The sequence below is a fragment of the Vanacampus margaritifer genome, chromosome 8, assembly GCF_051991255.1.
Source record: "Vanacampus margaritifer isolate UIUO_Vmar chromosome 8, RoL_Vmar_1.0, whole genome shotgun sequence".
In the NCBI taxonomy this organism is placed as follows: domain Eukaryota; kingdom Metazoa; phylum Chordata; class Actinopteri; order Syngnathiformes; family Syngnathidae; genus Vanacampus; species Vanacampus margaritifer.
The window spans coordinates 10,996,134-11,012,396 of record NC_135439.1 but is presented as its reverse complement, the minus strand read 5'-3'; the positions used below and the strand labels follow the sequence as shown (position 1 = coordinate 11,012,396).

The 16,263-nt window shown below is 40.5% G+C and overlaps 3 protein-coding genes across 21 annotated transcripts in view; 1 reads left to right on the top strand and 2 right to left on the bottom strand.

The window, feature by feature from the left end:
• Positions 1-4,162, bottom strand: part of cacna2d3 (calcium channel, voltage dependent, alpha2/delta subunit 3) — a 34,926-nt gene extending 30,764 nt beyond the window's left edge. For both annotated transcript variants that reach the window (XR_013295030.1, XM_077572914.1), the window contains exon 1: positions 3,672-4,162. The gene's annotated coding sequence lies outside the window, so the exon portion shown is untranslated. The remainder of the gene's footprint in view (positions 1-3,671) is intronic.
• LOC144056283 (parapinopsin-like) lies at positions 1,552-5,334 on the top strand. Its single transcript, XM_077572918.1, has 4 exons — positions 1,552-1,953; positions 2,020-2,348; positions 3,677-3,910; positions 4,056-5,334. The coding sequence occupies exons 1-4, from the start codon at positions 1,623-1,625 to the stop codon at positions 4,170-4,172; spliced, it is 1,011 nt and encodes a 336-aa protein (XP_077429044.1). The 5' UTR covers positions 1,552-1,622; the 3' UTR covers positions 4,173-5,334.
• cacna1da (calcium channel, voltage-dependent, L type, alpha 1D subunit, a) overlaps positions 5,124-16,263 on the bottom strand; it is a 75,959-nt gene continuing 64,819 nt past the window's right edge. For 16 of the 18 annotated variants that reach the window (XM_077572899.1, XM_077572894.1, XM_077572898.1 and 13 more), the window contains 9 exons: positions 15,556-15,689; positions 14,527-14,643; positions 12,464-12,861; positions 11,179-11,205; positions 10,049-10,177; positions 9,771-9,919; positions 9,441-9,547; positions 9,006-9,323; positions 5,124-7,180 (listed from right to left, as the gene is read on the bottom strand). In XM_077572899.1, the coding sequence (XP_077429025.1) occupies positions 6,875-7,180; positions 9,006-9,323; positions 9,441-9,547; positions 9,771-9,919; positions 10,049-10,177; positions 11,179-11,205; positions 12,464-12,861; positions 14,527-14,643; positions 15,556-15,689 (1,685 nt within the window). In that variant the 3' untranslated portion in view covers positions 5,124-6,874. The remainder of the gene's footprint in view (positions 7,181-9,005; positions 9,324-9,440; positions 9,548-9,770; positions 9,920-10,048; positions 10,178-11,178; positions 11,206-12,463; positions 12,862-14,526; positions 14,644-15,555; positions 15,690-16,263) is intronic. The other 2 variants (XM_077572895.1, XM_077572897.1) reach the window with 2 other exon arrangements.

The following is a 16,263-nucleotide window of genomic DNA, read 5'->3' as shown; positions in this document are numbered from 1 at the left end:
TGTTACATGAACTCTCAACCCAAACAGTTGTAATCACCATCTTGACTTGATTGGACATAAACCTCTTAGAAGGTTAAACATGGGGCACTTCGTGGTGGTGCTAAATCCTGAGGGCTTAACCTCACCCTTTCACAATCAAGAGGAGGCGAGGGAGGGGGATTCATTCACAGTCGACCACCTCCAGAATAGAATGAAAAGCCTTGTCATCGGCATACAACGTTATGTTACAAAGTTATCAATCAACTCAGTGTGTTTGTTTCAAAAAGGTCAGTTTGTATATCAAACAACAAGGGTTCTACAAGTGATCCCTGTGGAATGCCATACATTGTGATGATCACTTTGTCCTGTGATTGCTGATTAAATTGATTAATACAGTGATATTTTGACGTTTCAAAAAGGTCAGTTTGTATATCAAACAACAAGGGTTCTACAAGTGATCCCTGTGGAATGCCATACATTGTGATGATCACTTTGTCCTGTGATTGCTGAATTAAATTGATTAATACAGTGATATTTTGACATATTTTCAAGGGTAGAGTTGTTTGACAGATTTTTACATCTCAAAACGCATTCATATTTTTCAGCTCTTAACACGGTGGGAGACTTTGCACTTGTTTTAATGTCTTATCTGCCATAGTAAATACAATTTTATTATTTTATATTTATTAATAAATTTTTTCTAAATTATGTTACGTTCAATTGATTTATGTTGGATTTGTTATTATTTTCAGCACTTTCTTTCAGTTGTTGATAATGTGCTCTATAAATCAAATGGAGCTGATTTTTTTTTTGGAGGGGGGGGGTGTCAGGGGTGAACCCCCGTTCATTTTTTTTTTTCCCCCGAGATTGTTTTGGTGTGTTCAAAAAAATTTTTTTCAGTGCATATTTAAACCTACTAAACGCAGAAAATTGAATTTCAAATCCCTACTGCCACCTGTGGTCGGAGATTGAAACTGCAGTTTCCCTTCTTCAATTACACAACGCACACATGACGTCACATTCGTAGACAGAGGGGTCAAATTCAAACCGGAATCCAGTCTGAAAACTATTGGCCAAAGGCTTGCAGGACAGGAGCACCCATTGTGAGAAGCTAAGGTGTTAATCTACAAATTAAAAATGTCATAAACGGTCAAAAACAAAGGCTAATGTAAAGATATTTTTGGCCAAATTGTTATGGAGAAAAGCTTGAATGGGCATTGATTATATACGGATTTTCACTATTTGCGCTGGCCCCGGTTCTATATCCCTGCACTGTATTTTAATCACAAAATGATAAAAGTTTTTTGGAACAGACAGTATTTGCATCCAGATAGTTAAAGCGCTATTAGTAAAGTATGTAAATCAATCAACATGATGTGACAAAAGACTTCGTTTGAAGTGCTGTAGTCTCTTCACACCTGCTTAGTGTTACTTCCCATGACGGCTTATCCGATGTGAGTGCTTAATCAAGAAAAAGGTGAGGGTTCACGGATGATCATTTGGGGTCAGGATTAATCGTTGTTAAATCCCGTTCCTGAGGATTTACTCTGACTCGAGGCATGTCATCTTAGCACTTTCTCTCCAGCTCTCAGATATTGAACATCAAGCGGCAAGAGGACCCGAGCGCCGAAAACTCCGCATCCATGCGCCATTCGCATTTCACCCCAAATTCCTCCATCTACTTGGGCCCGCACGGGGAGCCCCCGCTGTCACGCGCGGGCTTTGCGGCGCTCTCCGTGGTGATGGCCCTTTTCACCGGGCCGGCCATCGTTCTCAACGCTACAGTGATTATTGTGTCCCTGATGCACAAGCAGCTGAGGCAACCGCTCAACTACGCTCTGGTGAACATGGCTGTGGCAGACCTGGGCACAGCCATGACCGGGGGGGTTCTGTCTGTAGTCAACAACGCCCAAGGGTACTTCTCCCTGGGAAGAACAGGCTGCGTGATGGAGGGCTTTGCCGTGTCCTTGTTTGGTGAGTGAACACAGTAACATGAGTGGCTTTTCAAACACTCAAAATGACCACGTTGTGCTTCTCCAGGCATCACGTCATTGTGCACCGTCGCCCTGATCGCCGTGGAGAGGATGTTTGTTATATGTAAACCTTTGGGGCACATGACCTTCCGGAAGCAGCACGCATGTGGGGGCATCGCATTGTCCTGGCTGTGGTCCCTAACGTGGAACGTCCCCCCGCTTCTGGGCTGGGGGAGGTACGAGCTGGAGGGCGTCGGGACGTCCTGCGCGCCGGACTGGCACAGTCGAGATCCTCGCCACGTGTCCTACATCTTGGTTTATTTTGGCGTGTGCTTTGCGCTTCCTTTCGCCATCATCTTGATGTCCTACACTAAATTAATGTGGACGTTACATCAGGTGGGCTTTTACACAACTGGGTGTTTTTAATCCTTGGCATTCAATCATTTAGCTTGTTCAGTAGCACTTTGACTTTAATAATAACACGTCACAGGACATAACAGCTTGCATCTCCTATTCCAATTCAAAAGCAGGATGGTGTTGTCTCTGATCACTTTAAATGTTTCCTACCTAACAGCATAAACAGTGAGCTACAGTTAAATTCAGCATCAATGATAATGTGATGATAGTGAGTGGTGGAAGGTAATAAATGTTCCACATGAACCAGGATTAGGCCAGGTTTTTACATCATGACTGTAGATCTGTATATCATGAACGACAGCATATTCATCTGTGCAAACAAGGTCGGGGAGAGGTGGGAGGGATCGGGTGGAAGGCAGCGGGTGCTGCTGTAATTTCTTTTGTTAAAATATTATGCTTCAACAAAGTATTGTATGTTAATGCAATTCTCTCTAGCATGATTAAAAAGGGGCATATGTAAAAACAACAACAAATAATCTCTTGAATTTTAGGGGTTGAAGGGGTGGGGTGGGGGGGATTCAATATAGGAGTGCTTGGGCACCTAAAAAAAATGGGCTATAAACGCCCATGGCCCTAACCTTAGGTGATGTTAAAATGTAATCTTTCAGGTGTGTGAATGTTCTGGTCAACACATATCTATTCTTATAAAAAAAAAAGACTTATGTACTTATTAATCAGGGTGAAATGGAAATCCTGTGAGGAAGGATAGTACCCACCAGATTTACCTAATCTCGGATTAAAAAATAAATCATCAGCAACACCCTTTTGCAATATTTGTGCTCAATTAAGCCAAAGTGAAAAAAGTACTGTATTAATTTGGCGTTACCTTAGTGTCAAGGAACTATGTTGAAGTGAGTTGAGGCCTTTCATTTTGACAAAAATCATACTTTGCTGCCATCTTGTGGCTTCTTTTGACAATTGCGAGCATCCGGGCATTCCTGATATTTCCGCAACACAAATGCTTACTTTACACAGTGAAAACAAAGGGCGTATTGTATTGATTTTGCCTGTGACTAGCATACAAACTAGGCAGATTGTTATAGTAGTTTTGAAATAAAAATAATCCTCACAATTCAAATGACAACGATCCAAAGTCCAATGCATTTCAATAGACGAAGGGTCATTTCACCGACCGCCATTTTGACTCAGAATTGTCAATAGAGCAACTTTTTTTTTCTGCTACTTAAAAACCTAAAAACAATTGTTTATTCATTGATTTATTTATTTTTGTTTTAAGTCAAGTATGAATCACAAAAAAATATATACCATTCATTTCTCTACACTCTTTCCCTCCTGACTTACTTCAGGGCTCAAAGTTAGAAGGCGGCGCAGTGGCTAAAGCGGAGCTGAGCGTGGCCTCCATGGTCGTCGTCATGGTCCTGAGCTTCTTGATAAGCTGGATGCCTTACGCTGGCCTGTCCTTGCTGGTGGTCTACAATCCGCATGTGGCGATGGACCCACTGGTAGCAACAGTGCCCGTTTACTTGGCCAAGAGCAGCACCGTGTACAATCCCATCATCTACATCTACTGCAACAAACAGGTGCTGCCATCTAGTGGTCATTAAATGGCAAAACCTTGTCTAATATGCCAAACAAAAAACTTCCATGTAAATAAATAGATACATATAAACACCCTCATCATTAATGTAAATCTGACTCTTATGACACCTTTTTTGTTGATTTCAGTTCCGGAAGTACGCAGTGCCTTTCCTGTTGTGTGGCAAGGAGCCATGGCTGGAAGAGGAGGCGTCAGAGGCGGCCACCATGGTGGAGATGGCAACCAGCAAAGTGTCACCAGCCTGAAACCTCCAAATGCCAACAGCAAGCACTTGACTGACATCAATAGGCTACATCTAGAATTGTGTCAAACGTGTGAAGTAGTTGGCTTATGGTGGAGTCAAGCGTTTTTTTTTTTTGGGCCATATATAATATAACAAGAAAAAAAGAACCGTCATTCAGCATAAGTTTATTCAATGATGCCCAATATAAAATAAATAACAGAATTTAAATAAAGACAAGGCCAAATCAAAAGGAAAAAAAAAATTCGTTACAAAACCCAGTATGTTATATATTAAAGCATTTTGCTACTAAGAGATTGATGCTAACCAAAAAGAAACATTTAAGAGCAAATATCAAGACTTTCAAGTAGAGAACATTACCATGGGTCTTTCTGATAACTTTTTACACATTTTACATCTTCTTCTATTTGAATACAGCTTTAAGAACATTAATAAAATTAATTATATTTATAACCATATGAAGAAAAGTGATAGAAACGGCACGTTTCTCTGTAAACTGGTATTTTATCCATTTTCTTGTTTTTCCCAGCAGAGCAACGGCGCACCATGAAAAGACTCTTTTGATTCTCTTTCATTCCCAGCATTGTAAGATGAGGTGTGAATGACAAATATAGATTCCACTAAACCATACACACGGTCACAAAAAAGTACAAAATTGTCTCACCTTAATACAGAATTCAGTTTAGAAAAAGGAGAAACAGAAGCACAATACACTTACTTGTGCAAAGACAGACAGCTATGTGCTAATATTTAAGACTCAACCAAGTTACTATTTACTCTTTTTTTCAGGAATCCCTGACTTGAGGTAAAAGTAAGTTCTTTTCATCTTTAGATTCAATCAACGCTTAAAAGTGTTTACAAAATAATGCATATTTCCAGTTCATCAATTGCTACGAATAGTACACTGTGCCAGTTATGTGCATTCTTTTGTCATCTGCAAAATGACTAGAACACATTTATCTTTTTTTTCCTTTTTTTTTTTAACGCACAAACATTTCAAAGAGCCCTTTCAATGTGCACACAAAATGGAAAAAATCTACATTGTCATGACGGTTAAATGAGCGTACAGCACGCACACGCCGACGGACCAAACATGTACAACGGATCACGTGAACCCGAAATGTTCTCTTTAAAACTCGTCACGGTAAAAGCCTGTTTTAGTTAGCAACGGCATCTTGTCAATAAAGTTATCTTGTGTTCATTGGCCATCCGGTTTCAGCCTCTTGTCACATTTATTACATACGAGCAGATCCGTAGTTAACCCTGTTTAAAACTCCTCACAAAGATACATTGAGATGATGATATGTTGTCACCTTTGCCAAACGAGGTATGCTCGACGCCAGGTAGGCAGGTGGGGGGGGGGGGGGGGGGGTGGGCAGGAATTGGGGTGGAAGGGGTCTTTTAGTATTGCTTAGCCTCCCAAACAGATCACTTCCCATCAACTTGACTTCTCCTGCCACCAGAGTGGACGCAGCCCTCACACACTCAAGATGAGATTTCACAAAGTCTTCAAGGAGCCATCAATCACGAAGAAAAACCCCAGCACCAGCTTTTGACAGATAATCATTTAGACCTCCGTTCTTTTTGCTCTACCATCCATCTTTTTTGTCTTCCATCAGCAGCAAAAAAAAGGCATTTTAATCGGGAGTGACCCTAATAAGGTTTTCGAAGAACGAAGAATAAAGCAGCATCGATTTCATTATGAATGAAGACGCAAACAGATGCATTCATTGCATCTTTATAGTGTGCTAGCACGGGGGGGCCGCGGGGGTCGCCATTTCAAACTTGTCACTTTTATATATCATACAATGAGTACCTCACTTGTGCTAAGAAATCAGAACTGTTGTGCAGATAATGTTGGTCACAAAAGCGTAACGTCTTCAAAATGCGACCAGAGGCAAAAAAAAAAAAAAACATAAAATAAAGGCTTTGCATTAGCACAAAACATAAAAGGCAAATCAAAATGCAGCAAATGGTACCTAATAAACGGGTGTCTGATTTTCACCAGAATGGTCCATATTGCTGATCATTGAAATCATACATAATTACAAAATATAGAATATCTCTTTACAAAGTGTCCCGTATTATATAACACAATTTACAGCATCTCAACTAGGAAATATTACCCAGGCTAGTCTACGACTTGAAACAACCCTGCCTACTGCATTTGTGCATTTATCGCAAATGCTTCAAAAGGAACGCGCTAATTCCTGCATATTCTGTTTGTGTGACTCGGCTGCAGCGCTACTACCGTCATCAAATCAGACTAAAGGAAGGAAGGGCCGGGGGGGGGGGGGGGGGGGACGGATGGAGATATGCCTTTCTATGCTTGCATTGAAAACTTGCATGATATGCCAAACCTTTAAGAAAGTGACTGAGGTAATGACATCGTACATCTGATTGTCATCACCCGAACACGCCAGCTGGTAAGAGCATGGCACGTCCTCGCCACTTATCCTGGATGGTCTCTGCCCGGACCCCTTAGGTCAAGCCCTTTGACAGGAAGGTCAGGATAGCCCCTTGGTGTTCCGCAGGGCTCCGTGCTGTGACGTCCTTTTGCTGGCAGGGAGAGAAGTTTCCTTTCAAAAAGCACGTGTACTTCGGTTTTGTCTGGCTTCTCTTTGCCTTTTGTCTTCAGTGTGAAGGCACTTCTTTTGGTCAGAGCCTATGAATTTTCACTGATAGTCCGTCAAGGGTGCTTTTCTGCTATAAAGTCGTGATGCAAATCATCTCGTCGGCCAGGTCCTCTTCATAGGGAGCCCTGGGTTCCGCCTCGGGTTCGTCGTCGCTGTAGCTGGCCGGCGGGTCCTGCAGATCAAAGCCCCCCGCGGTCAAAAGAGGGAACACGTTGACGCCGTTGATGACCGGCGCCATGCCGCCGTTCAGCAGGTGGCTGGCCGCGCTCTCCATCTCATCGATCGTCATCTCGCAGGCGTCGGCTATCTCGTGCTTGGTGGCGGCGACAAACTTGGGGTCCATGGCGTACCTCCCCAGGCCCTCTGATATCAAAACCTGTATGAAAAACAAAGTCAGGATAAGATAAGTTTGTTTTGCAAACTGTCATACAAAGAACATATAGAGTTCAAGTTCCTCCCATGTGGCCTATTTTGGATATCTGTCAGTAGGGCTTGGCCTTTAATCAGTGCTTCTCAATTATTTTTGTTAAGCCTGCCCCTCCGTCACCCCTCCCCCACATAAACTGTAAAAAATAAAAAAATAAAAAATCTTTCAGCCATTATGTTATTGTAACTTTTAAGTGCATATTACATTTTCACAGATTAATACATGTTTTTAATTGTTTAGTTTAAAAGTAGAAGTCAGATCTTGATATATCGTCGCTGGTATGTAAAAAACACTTATGTCCATTTTCCCCCCCCACATAAAAAAAATTAATAAAAATTCTACGTTTTTGGGATGTCTGCATTCAGTTTCATCCCCAAAACATAAAAATGTAAAATAAAAATAAAATAAAAAGGAAGGAAGGCAAAAAGATGGTAGAGCAACAATAATGTGAAAAAACACTTTCATTGTTCATGTCCATTTTTCCCCCATTTTTCCATTTTTTTCCTCACTTATGTCCATTTTTTTCCCATTAAAAATATATTTTTACATTTTTAGGATGTCTGCATTCAGTTTCATCCCCAAAACATAAAAATGTAAAAAATGATAAAAATCAATACTTAAGTAAGTAAATCAGTAAATCAATACTTTTATAAATACTCTATTATCCTACAAGTTAAAAGAAGGCTATTGAGGAACGTTAATATGAACAAAGGTGGTGACTTAGCGGAAGAACATCCCGCCACTAATTGCCGGTGGAACAGTCACCTGCGTGGCCAGAACTGGAACAATTTATAAGTTATAGACAATTTTCTTTGTTGCTTCATTTGATTAAACGTACATTTGTGCATGCAAAGAACTTTCTGAATTTTCAGACTCTTACGGTAACGGGCTATTTTATAAAAAAAATGTTTTTACAGTGTAGCGGAGCTAATCGCATACTCTCTGACAATGAGTGCACCAGTGCCACCTACTGTAGTGGATGTGCAATTACACTTTATTCCAGTATGGCAAAAAAAAAAAAAAAAGGACAAAAAACCTAGGATTACGCTGACATTTAATTGTTCGTTCTCTTAATTAAAACATTCACTGCCATTGACGGCTATAGACGTAAAAAATGCATTTGAACTATTTCTATTAGTTTTCCACTTTTGTTAACAAGAGTATGAAAACCTAGAACTTTTTTATTTATTGTACATTTAGAACAGATATAAAATTTGTGATTAATCATGAGTTAATTATTTAAGTCATGTGATTAATTACAATAAAAAAAAATGCGATTTTAAAAAAAGAAAAGAAAAGATTAAAGATTAAAATTTTAATTAATTGCATGACTTCACTAGTTAACTCACGATTAATCACAACTTTTATATCTGTTCTAAATGTTCAATATTTTTTTTTTAGGTTTTCACATTCTTGTTAACAAGAGTTGAAAAAAATCTTTAACTAATAGAAATAAACGTCTATAGCCGTCAATGGCAGAGAATGAGTTAAGAATGTTACATTTCAATAAATACACACTGTACAAAAAAAATATATATTTTTAAACTTTTTTTTTTTACCACGTCATTCACAAACGCAACAGCTACTAGATTGGGATTGGATGATCTAGAATGCAGAGGTGGAATTTCCATCTACATCTGCAACAGCTTCCATCTTAAGCCGCGTTGGCGTCGCTATTGTTTTCGTACCACAACACGCAAACAGAGGTAATTTTTCTCCTGAAAATTTTGTGCGCAACTCGAATTGTAACTGAAATGATTCAGCAAAAACGTACCGCTTCAACGAGGCTGGTGGCGCTTCCTCGCTTCTGGTGGTACTGGCTGTGGAACTCGGGCGGCACCTGCAGGTGAATGGGCGAGTACGTCCTCTGCGTGAACTCGGGGTCGTCGGAGTACCAGGAGCTCTTGCGCACCGATACGTGGCTGCTGGCGGAGCTATCCCTGTGTGGGTGGTCTACGCGGATGAGGGGGGTGTAGTACGGCGACTGGTCTTTACTGGCTGGGGTGGCAGGGGGCGTGGCCCAGGAGCGGGTGGAGCGTGTTGGGGAGAGGCACTGGGCTCTGCTGGAGTCCAGGCCTGCTACGGCCATGACCTAACAAGTGAGGACATCCAAGGTCATGAAAAACAGAGGAAAACTGTATGGCACAGCCCTCCCCCGACCTTAATGCAGAATTTGCACTGGCACGTGAATTATTATTATTTTTGTTACCTGGTGCTGCATAAGGTGCAGTGGTAGTGCAGTACGTTGATGTGGAAGCTCATCCTGGCTACTCTGCCTGCGCAGACACTCAAAGTTGAAGGACGGCCTCCTGTGACCTGTGGGACATATCACACCCCAAAAAACAACAAAAAATGTAATCATTTTTTAATAAGGAAAATAACATGCTGAAACATTGTACTTAAAACTTAATTCATGATCTTAGTGATAAGCTAGCGGACAGCTAGCGGCTAGCAACCAAAGTATCAGAAAAAATTCTCAATAAGACATTTGTAGAGTCATATACAGTATATGAAGACAACTTATGAAGCAGGTTCATACCATGCAACTCTTCAGGTGTGGCAGGGAGCAAACGTCTTTTTGGTGACCTCCTCGAGTCGCGGTAGAGGGGCTGCTCATCGTCGTCATAGTAACTGTCAGGATGATGGTAACCTTTGGGGGTCTCATACTCTGTATCACTGTTTTGGTACCTTGCAACAATTTATACAAAAAAAATCATAACTTTTGATATGTTGCAAAAATGAGCAGAATATTGAAGTGCAACTTTTTTTCCCAAACATATTCAAATGTTTAGCCCAGTGAATGTGTTGCTGGCTTACCTGTCTCCTGAAAGCATGCTGTCATCCTCATAAAACTCCTCTCCGCTGAAATACTCCCCAGACAAACGATCTTCATCCAGCTCCTCCTCTCTGCGGATGGTGGGGTGGCGTCTGTCCCCACCGTTGGACCTGAAGGCAAACCAGGGTGCAAGGCTGAGAGTCGGCAGGTGTACTCCATTTATGTCAGGCATTGCCATGCAGATATAAGCCTGTATGTGGTTGCAATGTTTCTAAAACCTCATTAAAAGGGGAAGTCAACCCCTCCCAAAATTCTTGACAATAATATGTTCTATGCAGCCCCACTAGTCTAAATACGGTATGATGGTTAATATTGCGTTAGTGGAATGTGAGTTAACCAGAAAATGCAGCAGTTATATCAGGAGGCGGCCATTTTGCCACTTGCTGTCTAGTGAAAATGGCATCAAAGTTGCTCTGGTCTCAGGTAACAACCAATCACAGCTCAGCTTCAGAAAACAGGTGAGCTGTGATTGGTCGTTACCTAAGCCATGAGCAACTGTGATGTCATCTTCAGTCGACAGAAAGTGGCAAAATGGCCGTCCTCTGAGATGAATAAAAACAGCTGGATTTTGCTTCATAACTCATATTCCACAAATGTACTTTTAACCAGAATGTCATGTTTAAACTAGTGAGGTCACATATAACATATTACTGTCAAGAAATGTTTAAGGTTGACTTCCCCCTTTAAGCATAAAACTGAGCCAGCCAAAAGCCAAAAAGCGGTCATTTATGTCTTTAGGAGATTTGATGCTTACAAAAAACAATGAAAGCGACCTTGCTGAAAGAAGAAGAAGCAGTGACCACTAGTGGACATCATGGAGCACTCCTGGGTGATAAAGTATGCCACATGCAGACGAAAAAAACGCTTTGGTCTGCAATATGCTGGCCACTTGTCAACATTATTCTCCTTTTACCTCACATAATTGCCACAAAGTTTGACAAGACTTGTACACTAACCATACAAACGACTGAACAGCATGTCACGCTTAAACCGTGTTTAGCTGGAATTCAGCCTTTCGCCGATCCAAACAATAAAATGAAAGAAACCACAGGGAAATAAAACCCCTTCTTTGCTTGTTACTGCTGGTGTCAAACCTGGAAAAAGAACATACCTAACATAGGTCTCATAGTAGCGCCTTCTGTCCAAGACAGCAGAGGGGTGGCCGAGAGGAAGCATTTTAGTCAGGAAGGAGAAAGGGAGAGAACACAGAGAAAAGACAGGAAAAGAGTGATATATACTGTATATTATACAGCTGCTTACTGTATATCATACAGTATATGGAACATATACAGCACTCTAATATATATGAATGAGGAAGAAACAGCACGATGGTGTACAATTCCATTTTTTTTTCAAATTCCCATGATGAGAAAGTATTTTGGAAAAAATGGCAGGAGTGAAATTGTCCCATGCACGGGGGAAAAACGGTTGGCTAAACCGAGCACTGGTGGTAACACGTGAAATGAAATGTCAGTGCCACAGAATGTTTGTGATCTAGTGGGGAACAAATAAAAGGTTTGTGATGAAAGGTTTGTGAAAATGCTGGATTCTAGCCCCGGAAGCAGTGAAGACAAATGCAGTCATCCGGATATTTGCAGCAGAATTCACTCCATCTTGCACAATGAAGGTGAAGGTGGAATTTTATTTACTTTAATATCCATACATTTTTACTAACATAACCAAAACATAACTGAATTGTTAACAACAACAGCAATGCAACCCTAAACTGAAACAATGGCAGTTAATTACTGTTTATCCTCAAATAGCGACTTCTGCTCTATAGAATGAATAAACACCTCTCCCCAAATAGATACCTCTTCTCGGGAGGAAAAAAAAAGTTCTTTCTTTAGACAAACCACAGTTAAAAAATAATCAAACGTGTGTTTTCACAGCATTTGTGTGAATATTCGTTATTTGAAAGACTACCACTCCCGAAGTCGATGCTAATTTTTTTTTAGCATTTGAATGGGATCCTCCATTCACTTTAGCATTAGCACTAGGCTAGCGCTAAAAAAACAAAGCATGTTTTGTATTTAAATATACAGTGTATGTAATTCTTCTTGTTGTGTGTTTAGTTTTATGTTTAACTCCAAGTGCGGTGTCATTAAATAGTTTAATTGGCGCTTAGGGACGGCAGAATCACATTGATTTGCTCCGGGTTTGCTACTTGCAACACGGTGCATTCAGGATACCTTAACAACCTAGGGAACTTGGCACAACGCCATTCTGCACATTCTTCGGTTATTACATTTTAAATACCAAAAGAAGCGAAAATCTAAATCATGATATAATTTTGATTAATCTTCCAGCCCTAGACAGCCATCCGGGGATTGGAACAACACAACACAACACAACTTCACAAATGGCTGCTGCAGAAAGGATGCATGTGTTGGTACCTTTGAGCCTGTGGGGTCCGGGCCTTTTCATAGTCATAGTAGGATCCGCGATGACCCGGGTAGCCGTTGGGAGGGGCGTGTTCATAGTAGCGATGGTGCCCCCCGTTGGGTAAACTGGACTTGTTGGCATTGTTGAGGTTGATGTTGGTGGATTTGGGAGACTTGCCGTAGGAGTTGTTGTGGTGGCGGTGGTGGTGATGATGGTGGTGGTGATGGTGACGGTGGTTGGCGTGGGACATGGCGTTGGCTCGAGAAAGCCGGCCCACCGGTTGCTCCATGTGAGCGTAGTGAGGGGGCGGCTGCACCTGCAGAGGCCGCTGCGTCGCGTTGGTCTGGTGGCCGTTGGATCGGCGATGACCTCCGTTCATCAGGTGGTTGCCAAACAGTCCGCCATTACGCTGCCAACGAATACGCACAATGACGCCTGCAACACTTTCATTACTTTCAATACAGGTAAATTGATGTTAAGTCTGATTTCAGAATTGATATGAGCAAAATAGGAAGTTGACTTATGGGTGCATGGTTTGTGTGGAAAAAAATGATGTATTTTTTTGTTTTGAATTAGAAATGGGGAAAAAAGAAAAACTCAAAAGACAGCCAAACAATACATGGTTAAAACTACATAAGTTTGGAGCGTTTTTCTTGTATTTATTTTTTGTCAGATTGGCTTTACTCTAAATTACGATGTATACGTATCATTGGCCTATTAAATAATATACACTATATGGACATAAGTGTGGGGACACTTGACAATTACACTTTCAAGAAGTTCAAAAATTAGATATATTTTTGCAGCTACAACAACTTTAAGGAACAATTCCTTGGGAATTGTCATACATTCAGCCGCCAAAAGAACATTCACGAGGACATTTAGCTAAACCTGAGAGAAAGCAAAGCTTGTTAACAGTTCCTGTTAATTCCAGAGGTGTTTTATAGGTCAGGGCTCTCAAGTCACCCCACACACTTAAGCTTGACATAATCGAACCGTTTTGTGTTGACTATATATATACAAGACTTTATAATGATGCTTGAAAAATCAAGCCATCTCGCTCTCAAATGCTGTGAATGTTTCTGCTAAAAGCCTCACTGAAAATAGATGCTACTTTGTGGAGCAAATTTCTTATGTGTTATATGTTTGAGCTGTGAAAATATATCTGCTTAAAGTCACTGGCGGGTAAAATATACCCCACCAAGGCATCGCAGGAGTTCCCACACTGCGATGAGAGAAGCTAGCTGGCGAGCTAACATGCTTGCGGCTAGCGGATCGGTATCGGGCTCGTTCGTGGCGCCAGGTCCTTCCTTGGGAATTTAAATAACGACAGTGAGCTGTTCTATAAATAGTGGAATCTAACGAAGATGCATTTTTGGGGTGTAGGCATACATAGCTAGCTAACTGCATCCTGTAGAGGTAGAAATGGGCCTAGAACTAACTTTAGCTCCCCCCAAAAAAATCACGAAAATTAAAATTTAGTACTATGTATTTTCAGTCTTTGCAAATTTTCAGCATGTACAGTGTAATAGATTTAAATACAAATATATCATTTCATTTCACAGGGCTTGTAATTGATGAATTCATTGATTGAGCTGTGTGTTTTACAACTTACGTCCATATAGTGAAAATGATGTGTCATGTCACAAACTATGGAGGACCAAAACTGCCAAAATTCAAAATAAATAAATGACAAAATAAAAAAATAGATAAATGACTTAAAGTGTAGATAAAAACGGATATAAAAAATATAATTTGAAAAAAATTGAAATAAAAACAGCAATATATATATATATATACATATACAGTATATATATATATACACACACACACACATTTGTATTTAATTTTTGAATTATATTTTTAATATTTGTTTTTATTTGCACTTGTAGTCATTTATTATTTTTTTTATTTAGTCATTTATTTTGGCAGTTTTGGTCCCTACTGCCAGGTCGAAATGTTATTCAAATGAGAGGGCGGTCCTAAGTTATTTAATCATTTATTTATTTTTGAGTTTTGGCAGTTTTGGTCCTCCATAACAAACATCCCTATCAGGTAAAATCAAACCAGTTACCCTATATATTTCCTCGTCTTCCTCTGGTATAAAGTCTACTAGTTCATCATCCTGCAGGTCACATGATATCGCTCGGCGAATTTCGGGCCCAATATCATGGAGCGTGCGGAGGCCAGCCTGTAACCATGACAACAAAAAGGCTAAGCACTGCTGCTGAGGACTTTGTCTCACAGCTCAAAAAAAGGAAAATTGGACATCTTAAAGCCACAACCGCACACACACGCCTTTTTGAGTTTGTGACACTTGACATTGACGGTGCAGACAGACACGCACAGACAGACGGACAGATGTGCTCAGCTGATTGTAACCTGCTCTCATTGATTTTTAGATAAATAATTCAGGATATACTCAAGATGCCTTAATCAATGGCCTTAAAGCAGATTTATCTGCCTGATGTTGACGTATGGTGACAGTGAGTGCAGCCATACACTTACCGCCCACTTTATTAGGTACACCGGCACAATGTAATGAGAGCAATTTAAGGAAAAATACTTAATTTTGTTGGCATTGCCATGAAAATTATTTAACAATGTGGTTCTCATTTTCCTGTGGCACAGAACTCAAATGCATTGTTACAAAACTACAACCAATAATAATTGCTATATTGAATTGTGCAAGTGTACCTAAAGTTGTGGCCAGGGAGTGTATACTGTGCATTTGTGTGGAACAGAAAACAAGCTTTGGAGGTGAATTTGATGAGCTGATGGGTGAAGTGTGTTGCACGGGAATCCTGTGAGACGATGGCACACGCTTAACATCAACATGTGTGACATTAAAAGAAACAGGGACACAAATTAGAGCTCCACGCCACGTAACTAGCAAAACATATCCATAGTGTACAGCGAGATGAACGTCCTGCTGGATCATAAACCATAACATTAGCACACTTGATGATATTTGAATGAAATGCACACAAACACGTTATACACACACAACATTGGAGCGCTTTGAAAATGTTTTCACACGAAGACGTGCCTGGCTTCGCTTCGCTCACACACCGAGTTCCAATTGGACCTGGAAGAGACTCACCTGCAGTGCGATGGCTGTGCTGTTCTGGGAGGGGTGTGCACCCACCAGGCCTTCCTCTTTACGTTTCTTGAATTTCCTAAAGTAGTCCTGTATCAGGAAGGTGGCATAGAACTTCCCCACGGTTACCTCATCATCTGAGTGAACAGACCACACAAATGCTTCCTGTGTCAGCTGGTCGGCACACACAAAACCACATGCGGATGAAGGGGAGGGGGGGAGACTCGTCCCCTCCCACGTTATTTTTGCTTTAGCACCACAGGTCTGCAGATAAGTGATTTTAAGACCAATTGATATACATCTATATTGAAGGTGTATATATACATCAACATCAAGCAAAATTCATATTAAAAAAGAGAAAATGAATCGTTTACAGTGTTGTTAAACTTCAGTTTGTTTTGAGATTTGAGCTGCTAATGATCCAAGTAGTCTCCTCTACGGTACAAAATTCACCGGAAATTTTATGGTTAAAATTTAGAAAAAAAGAGGGAAGCTAGCATCTAGAGATGTTCGATAGCACTTTTTTTTTTCCCAGACCCATACACAGTATTGAGTACCTATACCACTAGTACTTTTGATACATAAAATTTCCAAAGCAATGACAAATAATATTAAAGAAAGGCCTTTTTGTCCCAATATATAATTTGTCCGTATAATTGCATGAAATTAGTGGCAAATTTCTATTCTTCTCATTTCTAGTTTCTAATCTTC